Raw genomic sequence first — 11,141 nt, 5'->3', positions numbered from 1 at the left:
ATATTATTCTCCTATAAAAGGAAATTAAGTTCTGATACATGGTGCAACATGAAGGAATCTTGAAAATGTTATGGTAACTGAAAGAAGCCAGACACAAATGGCCACATTTTTTATGACTCTATTTGTATGAAACAGAATACAAATTAGGCAAATACAGAGAGATAGAAAGTAGAAAATGGGGAGTGGATGCTTATTGGGTACAGGATTTCTTTGGGGGGTGATGAAAATGTTCTGAATTTAGATAGTACTTTAAGAATGTAGTGCAACCATCACTACTAACAACCACAGCATTGAACACCTTAAATTTGTTAAAATGATGGTTTTATGTTATGCAAATTTTATCTCAGTTTTTAAAAAGAAAAATGAGATCATGTCACTCACTCAGAACCAATTTTCTCATACACAGTATGACAGTACTTTCAAGTGTCAATCAAGTTTTATATGATCTGCCCCATCTCTGAATTTATCTCCTCCCATTTCTACCCTACTCACTCAGTTCCAGATTATCCAAAAGTATCAAACACAAAGATCATTTTAGTATCTTTATACCTACTGTTTTCTCTGCCTGCAATGTTCTTCCATAAGATAATCTCAAGGTTTGCACCTTCATTTGCTTATTGCCTTTGCTCAAATGTTACCCCATTAAGACTTTCCCTATCTAGCCTAAAGAAAACAACATATTTATATATGTTGTGTGTCCCTAGCATTTCCTTTCATTTCAAGTCTCCTTAATTTTCTCCATTGCACTTGTCAACACCTGATATACTATTTGTTTACTGATCGTGTGTGTGTGTGTGTTTGTGCGTGTGTGCTTACTACCCTCAAATTTAAAGTCTGCTAGCAAGGGAATAGTTCCTGGCACATGGTAGGCATTCATATGTATTTATCAAATAAACCAACAAAATAATAAATGAACAAAGAATAGTATCCAAATCTACAACATCCTACCCAGTAAAGAATAAACTTTCCAAGTTGTCACATGATGTTTGAGATAGTTCTGTGAAAACAGACAGCAGGGGTTGAAATCCTAGGGCTTGCAAGAGGTGAAACACCAGTCATTCCTTTAAAAAAATGGATTAACTTTATAGTACAAGGCACAGCAGGGAGCTTGATTTTATTTTTTTACTTTAAAATCATTCTTTCCTTCCCTTTGCTCCAAAGAAAAAAGAACTCCTACAAAATCGTTCCTCCAGAGAAGACGTTTAACAGTGACCCATGGAGAGTGGTTTTTGCTTGTGTTTTTTCCTAAAGATTAATGTGTACTGATCCAGAGCTAATACAAACAACCCCAGGGCAAAAAAGCAATTATTTGACATCTGTTCTGTAAAAAATAAACTAAGAGATGGGAGTCCTGTGCTCTAGCTATCTGTATGATCACAGGTAAATCACTTATCCTGCTTTCTTTTCTGTAAAAATAAGGGGGTTGAATTAGATTATCTCTGGGGCTCCATAATTTTATGGGAAAGATCACTTATGTCACTTAATCTGTTTCCATGTTTAGGATAAATAAGAGTCTTCTGGGTCCAATGAGATTAGAGGTCATGGACAGCCAGAAGCAGTAAGTTTCAGAAATTACATTCTGACTGATGATGTCAGATGTGTTAATCAATTTCAGCAAATAAAAGCCATTCTTATCCTTATCCACAAAGTAAAAAGGGGCCTCTTCACCCAGAACAGATGAGTCACCAAACCAGGGCTGTGATGATAACATCACAGTACATACATATAATGAAACACCACACTTATATCTTGGTGCTGTCATGGAAAGAAGTCCATGTTATATTTTTCCTTTTATTCTTTGATTTATAATTGACATAAATAAGCTACATGTTTAAACGTGCAACTTGATGAGTTTTTAATTTTTTTTAGTTGTAGATGGACACAATATTTTTATCTTATTTATTTTTTTATGTGGTGCTGAGGATTGAACCCAGTGCCTCACACATGCTAGGCAAGTGCTGTACCCCTGAGCCACAACCCCAGTCCCAATTGATGAGTTTTGACATATGTATATACCTTTAAAAACATAACCACAATTAAACTGAGGAACATTTATTGCTCCAAAAAGTTTCTTTATGCCCCTTGATAATCCCTCCCATCCCCCTTGGCCCTGTCCCCTGGCAAATAAGAGTCTTATTTCTTATTTCTGATAATCTGATTTCTGTTATGAAAAACTTGTTTGTATTTTTTAGAATTTTATATAAACAGAATCACACATTACAATGCTCTTGACATATCATATTTCATACATTTGATTCAAGTGGATTATGAACTCCCATTTTTACCCCGTATACAGATTGCAGAATCACATGGGTTACACACCCACATTTTCACATACTGCCATACTAGTGTCTGTTGTATTCTGCTTTGTAATGTTTTGAACGACTAATAATTAAAAAAAAAGACAGACACAAAATAAGAAAACCTTCATAACATAAAATCACATCAAAAAGGCAGACTATAGAATGAGACGGACATCATTACCCTAGGTATGTGTGTGACTGCACATGAGGTGTGATGCTACATTGTGTACAACCAGAGAAATGAAAAGTTGTGCTGCAATTGTGTACAATGAATCAAAATGCATTCTGTCATATATCCCTAATTAGAATAAATACATACTTTTTTAAAGGCAAAAAAACCCAGAATCACACAGTAGGTACTGTTTTGTATGATGCTTAACACTTGGTATTATTATTACTTTAAAATTCATCCAGGTCATTACTGCATGTATCAATAGTTCATTCCTTTCCGTAGCTGACTAGTATTCCATTGTATAAACAAACCCAGCTTATCCATCCACCTTTTACTGGACATTTGGATTGTTTCCAGGTCTTAGCTATTACAAATAAAGCCGCTATGAACATTCCTGTACAATTCTTTGAATGAACATATGCTTTTGCTACTCTTGAATAAATACCTATGAATGAAATGGCTGAATCACAAAGTAGGTACACATTGAACTTTTCTTAGGACACTGCTAAATTTTTTCAAAATGCTACACCATTGTGTGTTCTCATAAGCAGGTTATGAGAATCCTAATTGTTCTACATCCCTGCTTGTAAGTGGTATGGTCAGTCTTTTTTAATTTTAGAGGGCACATAGTAGTATCTTATGGTGATTTTAATTTGCATTTATGTAATGACTAAGAATGCTGAACATCTTTTCATGTGCTTATTTGACATCTATAAATTGTGTTTGGTGAAAGGTCTGTTCAAATCTTTCCCATTTCCTATGGGACTGTCTGAATTACTGAGTTTTTAAAGTTCTCTCTTTTTATTTTTTTGTATATATATATATATATATATATATATATATAAAATCATCCTTTTTAAAAATAGAGATTAAAAGTTTAGGTACTCAACCTAGGTATGTGTGCTTAGACAATTTGGTAATCCATTTGCCAAAACTATTAATGACTTATAACAATAATTGGGGCAGAGGCAGTTAGATTAGTAGAGGACTTAATTTATATATTTTTAATATCGTATAAAATGTGATGAAATTCTTTCCCTTTGGTTGAGGGAAAGTTAGGGGAGAAAGGCACACATACACATACATACATAAGCCTAAAATTGAACAGCAGCAACCAAAGAGGCAAGGTATGGCTTCAAGTCATACAGTTCAAAAATTCATGGTGAAAATAGAAGATTCAGCGCAGAAAAGCTCCTTCACAATACTTCCCAAAGTGTTACTGAGCAGAGTGTGTGAGTAGGCCGACCTAAGATAGGTCAAGAAAAACAAAAGTCCTCAAGATTTATAATCTCATGTGCCTCTGTAGAACCTCAACAGAGGCAGACAAGACTGTTCCACAGACACTGGCATGAGCTTGAGGATTCACCCAAAGGTGGGCCAACTAAGCCTCCATGAGAAAATTTAAAATAATTTAAGGAAATTAAAACCAGGACCACAGGCTGCTTTCCACCCCTTCCATCAAATTACAAGCAATGACAGGCATCATGGTGCATGTCTGTAATCACAGCAACGAGGAAACAGACAGGAGGATCACAAGTTCCTGTCCAGTCTCAGCAACTTAGCCAGACCCTATTTCAAAAAAAAAATGACCAGGGATGTAGCTCAGTATTAAAGTACTCCTGGGTTCTCAATCCCCAGTACAAAAAAAATGTTACAATAAAAGAAATACAATAATCATTTCAATAAATGGTGCCAGGAAATTGGATATCCATATGAAGAAGAATGAAACTTGACCCATATCTCTCACCAATTATAAAATTCATGTCAAAATGGATTAAGGACTTTAATTTAAGACCTGAAATCATGAAACTCATAGGAAAAAACGTAAGAGAAATGTTATGGGACACTGGAATGGGCAAATATTTTTAGGGCAGGGCAAAGGAAATGAAAGCAAAAATAAACAAATAGGATTAGATCAAACTAAAAAGCTCTGTATAGCAAAGGAAATAATAAACATAGTGAAGAGACAACCTACAGAGTAAGTGAAAATATTTGCAAACTACACATATATCAAGTGATTAATATACAGAATATAAAAGGAACTCAAAGAACTCAATAAAAACTCAATAAAATAATAATCCAATTAAAATGAGGAATGCATCCAAATAGACATTTAGGAAAAGAAGACATCCAAATGGCTAATAGGTGTGTGGAAAAATGTTCAACATTACCAATCATCAGGGAAATGCAAATTAAGACCATAATAAGATTATCATCTTACCCCAGTAAGAATAGCTATTACCAAAAAGATAGAAGACAGCAAGTGCTGGCAAGAATGTAGAGAAAGGGAAGCCTTTTATGCTGTTAGTGTGAATGTAAATTAGTGTAGCAATTAGGGAAAACAGTATGGTGGTTCCTCAAAAAATTAAAAAAACTACCTTTTGATCTAGTAATCCCACCACTGGGTATATATGCAAAGAAAATGAAATCAGTATGTCAAAGAGACATCTGCATACAACACTCTTCACAACAACCAAGAAATGGAAAACAACCTGAGTACCATCAACCTATGAATGAATAAAAAAAAATGTGGTATATATACACAATGGAATACTATTCAGCCATAAAAACAATGAGGGGCTGGGATTGTGGCTCAGTGGTAGAGTGCTCACCTAGCATGCGTGAGGCACTGGGTTTGATCCTCAGCACCATATAAAAAATATAAAAAATAAAGATACTGTATCCACCTAAAACTAAGTACTAAATATTTAAAAAACAATGAAACTCTGCCATTTATGAATAGAACTGGAGATCATTGTGTTAAGTGAAATAATCCAAGCACAGAACTATGGCTACATGATCCTATTCACATGTACAATCTAAAAAATTGACCTCATACAAGTTGACAGTATAATGATAGTTACCAGAAGCCAGGAAGAATAGAAGGAAAGGACAGTTGGAGAAAGATTGATTAATGAATACTAATGTATAGTTAGATGGGAAAAAAGGAACACTGGTATGCTATTATACACTCAGGTGACTATATACGATGATAATGTACTGTGTATTCTTTTAAAAAAAATAGAATATTTTTTAATGATTTCATAATAAAGAGGTGATGACAAAGGAGATACAGGTTTACCTGGTTTGAACATTACACAATGTGTGCATTTATCAAAACATAACATGGTACCCCATAAATGTATACTTTTATGTATCAGATGAAATTTTTAAATTTAAAAATAAAATTTTAAAAGTATGATCATAAGCTATATAATGCTATTTTAGTCAATGATGGACTGATGGTCCAATAAAGTAAGTCATATCACACAGTGACATCATAGTCATCTTATTTTGCACATGTGCACTCTCTGATGCTCATATGACCACAAAATCATCTAATGATGCATTTGTCAGAATGTATCTCTGTCCAAGAAATTGACTATATACAGAAGGCAGTGGTCAGTTCTTATCTACCTACAGTATAGCTAAGTGTGGTTGACCAAATAAATTGTTTCATACTGAGGTCAGAAGTTTGACCAGAACAATTCACATAACCTGTGTCAGAGCAAATAAAAGATATAGACAAAACTTTCCCTATTAGACACTAGTAAAATGAAATAAAGTGGTCTGCAGACATGAATAGCCATAGAGTAGGGAGAAACAAAAAACTTACAAGATATACAAAGAACCTAGTGTGGAGCAGAATATAAACCTAGCAAAACAAATAGGGTTTTTTTTTGTTGTTGTTGTTAGTACTTTACAGTACAGGCAACTTAATACAAATTTGATCAAAACTACACTGAAATTCCATCTCAGTCAGAATGGCAATTATCAAGAATACAAGCAAAAATAAATGTTGGTGAGCATGTGGGGAAAGAGGTTCAATTATACATTGCTGGTGGGACTGCAAATTGGTGCAACCACTCTGGAAAGCAGCATGGAAATTCCTTAGAAAACTTGGAATGTAAAAAAACAGAAAATTGAGAATGGAACCACCATTTGACCCCATTATCCCACTCCTTGGATTATATGCTTAAAACCAGATGAATGGATGAAGAAAATGTGGTATATATATACCCAATGGAATATTACTCAGCCATAAAGAAGAATGAAATTATGGCATTTGCCAGTAAGTGGATGGAACTGGAGAATATCATGCTAAGTGAAACAAGTCTATCCCAAAAATCCAAAGGCAGAATGTTCTCTCTGATACGTGGATATACTAACCCACAACAAGGGAGGTAAAGATTAGATGTTCATTGGACTAGACAAAGGGGAATAAAGGGAAGGGAGGGGGGATGGTAAAAGAACAGATAATAGAATCAATTGGACATATCTTTCTTATCCTCATATTTAAATACATGACAAATGTAACTCCACATCATGTACAACCACATAATGAGATCCTAATCGGAACAAGTTATACTTATTCCATGTATGTATAATATTACAACATATATTCTACTGGCATGTAAAAAATAATAATAAATTGTAAAAAAATAAAAGAAAAAAATTTGGAGAGCCCAATTAAAAAAATAATTTCCAAGAAAAAAAGAATACAGATTGGATAAAAACCAAGAGCTCAAATATAAAATGATAAAAAAAGAAAATAAGAGAAAAAAGAAGACTGAAAGCAAAGTAAAAATATTGAAACCTAAAAAAACAATTCATTCAAATCATTAAAATTGAAAACAGCAAAAGACAAGAAAAAAGGATAAGGAAATGAGACAAGGATAAGGAGAGGAGAAAGAAAGAAAATGGTGAAAAAAGTGATAGCATGAAGGATCAGGTTTAGTTAATCATGGTTAACATCATACAGTAAAAAAACTAAAAAGCAGTGGTATAGAAATAGAGGATAAGGAAATCCAATACCCCTGAGGTGGTGAACTTAACTTATAAAAATTCCCACAATGAAGAAAGAACTCATCAAGGATATACCACAAATCAGGAAAAATGATACAGTAAATCCAATCACATGCACACACATATACCCACATGCATACTTGTGCACATGTGAACACATACATACAAAGTTGCCTACAAGGAAGGAAAACAAATCGTGTTAGTATTAGACTTCTTCACAGTTATATTCAATAGCAGAAGGTAACTTAGCAATGTCTAAAATATTATGAGGGAAAGAAAATGTGACCCAAGAATATAATACTCAGCTAAGATATCGTTCAAATATAAAAACATTTGGCAAATGCACTTAACACGAAAGAATGCAATAAATACTACAAGTCCTTGTTGAAGGAACTTCTCAAAGATGAAATCCAAACAATCAAGAAATAAAGAATGCAGAAATAGATACACCATGGTACAATTGTCAGCATATAATCCTTTTAAAATTAAAACTAAACAAACTACTTTAAAAAGATAATGATTTATGATCGTGTAACAATTTAAATGTTATAAACCTTGATAAAATATAAATGACTTGAGTGGCAAATAGGAATAGGGCAAAAGAATTGAAAGAAAACATAAGAAATCTAATCTCTTCCTCTTTCAGAGCAGAGAATCAAATGATAATGTTTAATATTGAAACAGGAACTTTCAAAAATGATTAACTGACTGCTAAAGAAAGATTAGCAATTCTTCCATTTTATTTTAGTGTGTTATTCTGTTAAATTCAAACAAAATTAAATGAAATTATTTTGGAGCTGTGGATGTAGCTCAGTGGTAGAGCACTTGCCTGGCATATGTGAAACCCTGGGTTTTTTCCCTTGCACTGAAAAAAAAGGAATGACTTTAATTTATTATATGATGATCCAATAGTATGAAGTTTCTTCAGTCTATCCATCTAGTCATCTCTCTATAGATAAAAGATATATTAAATGATTTTCACATAATATATAATGTGAAAACTGGGGTAGCAAGGATCTCAGTGATTTGTGGCTTTCTTCTTTCTCATTTCCTGTACTGTTTAATTTTTTAATTTTTTAATTGATTTTTTAAAAAAATAAATGACAGCGGAATGCATTACAATTCTTATTGCACATATACAGCACATTTTTTCATATCTCTGTTTGTATATAAAGTAAATTGATGCCAATTCATGTCTTCATACATGTACTTTGGATAATGATGTCAATCACATTCCACCATCCTTTTTTTTTTATTGGTTGTTCAAAACATTATAAAGCTCTTGACATATCATATTTCATACATTAGATTCAAGTTGGTTATGAACTCCCAATTTTACCCCAAATACAGATTGCAGAATCACATCGGTTACACATCCACATTTTTACATAATGCCCTATTAGTAACTGTTGACATTCCACCATCCTTGCTAAACCCCTGCCCCCTCCCTTCCCCTCCCACCCCCTTAATGAATAAATATATGAAAAAATGTTCATCATCTCTAGCAATTAGAGAAATGCAAATCAAAACTACTCTAAGATATCATCTCACACCAGTCAGAATGGCAGCTATTATGAAGACAAACAACAATAAGTGTTAGTGAGGATGTAGGGGGAAAGGTACACTCATACACTGCTGGTGGGACTACTGTTTAATTTTTTAAAATAATGATTATGTGTTATTTTTATTTGCCTTCAGCTTGTTCTTATGAAGTAAATATGCCCAAATGTTACTATTTACATGTTACTGTTTACATGAGTTTTAGAATTAGGATTGATTTTTCCCTTTTACCCTTTTCTGTGTATCCCAAATATTCTTGTAATGAACATCTATGAGATAGAAGAATTTTTAAAAAGTAATAAAAGAATTAAAGGAATGTTGTAGCATTTCGTTAAAATACTTGGTTCTCACCTGGGTTCCTGCTGTTGCTCCTGAATAATCTTTCTTCCTGGCCAGATATCACCCATCTGTGTCTGATGAAGGAGGGAATGTCCCACTGTCTCTCTTTTATTTGCTTAAAGACAAACAAAAGCATATCGGGGCGGTGTTGATGAGTGTAGGAAAGGGAAACAATGCTCACAGCATCTCCTACAAAATCATAACAACTGCAGAAGGGATGGAGGTACAATCTTTTATATTCCCACAAACCAGCTAAGCCCATGGAGTTAAGACTCCACCATTCAGAACACACTAGGATCTATGGCTAAGGGTAAGTCCTACAGGGAACCATCCCTAGAAAAGCCCAGTACCTGCAGGTTTACGCCGCAGTGACATCCTGATTATCTCACTGCCTGTGCGGTAAGCAAAGCGGTTCACTTTCTGGTCATAAAACCAGTCTCCAGTTGCTTTCTTCAGCTCTCTGGGAAGGAATGAAAGAAAATGACCAATGTGCCAGGTATGGTTATGCATGCCTGTAATCCAGGTTACATGGCAGGCTGAGGAAGGATTACAAGTTCAAGGCCAGTCTGGGCAAGTTAGTGATACCTTATCTCAAAATAAAATCTAAAAAAGGCTGAAGATGTAGCTCAGTGGTAGAGCAATTGCCTAGCATGTGCAAGGCCCTGAGTTCAATCCCCAGCACCAGGGGGGATAAATGCAGAATGGCTCCTGTCATTCAACTAACAAAGACTGAGGAAAAGAATTGAATACCATAGTCAGGACTCTTCTCTTACTCAGCCATAGGTTAACACTCACATTTCTTTGGCGCACACCTTGCACCTCCAGGTACCATTGCTTTCCTGGATGCGGCAGTCCCGACACACCAGGTGATTACAACCCCAACAAGTGTTGGTCTTGGGAGTCAAACGGCCCAGACTCTCTTGGCACCGGGCACAGGTCCGATCACTGTAGTGTTGGCTACCCCTCTTGGCCCCTTTCCTTTTGATTTCCAGTAGTTCATTCTTCAGTCGCCTGCCAAGCCCCAAAAGACAAGCACAAGTGGATTCAGGATCTGTGTAGGTCAGATGGAGAAGAGTTGAGGGGCAAAGACACACTATTTGATTCTGTGAAAGCAACAAACTCAGAGCTCAACTTGACCCAACAAAGAATTGTAAATGTCATGTACACAATTTCCTCTGAAAGTCAAATGAGAAGCAAAAAGAAAAGCCTATATATCACTGGTCAAGGGAATGGGACCTTATACTATTTCTGGGACTCTTACCTAATCCTTTTCTCATCTGCTTTCCGAAGCTCCTCATCTCGCTGTAGAACATTAAGGATCAAATCCCTTTCCACCTCAGACAGAAAAGAGAGGTCTAATATCTCTGACATGATGTATTCTACTTTCTCTTGTACTCTTTCTTCAAAGCAACCGAACAAGGAGAACTTCCAGCGTTGCCTGAAATGAAAGAACAACCCATTTCACACAGATGATTTATTCCAGAATAGGCCCACAGCTCTAGAGCCTTTCAGTAGGCTACTTTCCTCTTGAACTAGGCTAAAGAGACAAAACAAAAGTATCTAACCTATTTACCATTCCTCTTCCAACTTGAGTCATGCCCTAAAAATGAAGATTTTTTGATTTTTCAAGGAGTTATTCATAACTGTGGGAAATGATTGGATCTTTTAGCATAAGCATTAGAGTCTAGAAAGAGCACAGAACAGTCAAACTCTCAATCTACCAAGTGGATCCTCAATCATTCAATTTTCATTACTTTAAATGTTCTCAAGTAACCCAAATAAATAGGCAGCTGGTCTCTGTAGTGTAGGGAAAAATCACATGAGGACTCCTGCCAGTTTAGTCCAATTTCTCCATTCCTGACCAGCTTCTACATTCCTGTATTCAGTCAGTATGGGGCTATGCTTCAAAAAATTACACTACCTACTCTACCTCCCAAAGTTCTTCTTGTACTATCACTACA

General features: G+C 35.0%; 1 protein-coding gene across 1 annotated transcript in view; it reads right to left on the bottom strand.

The window, feature by feature from the left end:
- Sytl4 (synaptotagmin like 4) overlaps positions 1–10,788 on the bottom strand; it is a 35,355-nt gene extending 24,567 nt beyond the window's left edge. The window contains exons 1-4 of the mRNA XM_048797327.1: positions 10,442–10,788; positions 9,976–10,191; positions 9,531–9,640; positions 9,193–9,295 (exon numbers count right to left, since the gene is read on the bottom strand). Coding sequence (XP_048653284.1) covers positions 9,193–9,295; positions 9,531–9,640; positions 9,976–10,191; positions 10,442–10,551 — 539 coding nt within the window. The 5' untranslated portion in view covers positions 10,552–10,788. The remainder of the gene's footprint in view (positions 1–9,192; positions 9,296–9,530; positions 9,641–9,975; positions 10,192–10,441) is intronic.
- Between the last annotated feature and the right edge of the window lie 353 nt (positions 10,789–11,141).

The sequence above is a fragment of the Marmota marmota genome, unplaced genomic scaffold (genome assembly GCF_001458135.2).
Source record: "Marmota marmota marmota unplaced genomic scaffold, marMar, whole genome shotgun sequence".
Classification (NCBI taxonomy): Eukaryota; Metazoa; Chordata; class Mammalia; order Rodentia; family Sciuridae; genus Marmota; species Marmota marmota.
Note: the sequence above shows the minus strand (reverse complement) of the source record. Positions and strands in the feature narration are given on the sequence as shown.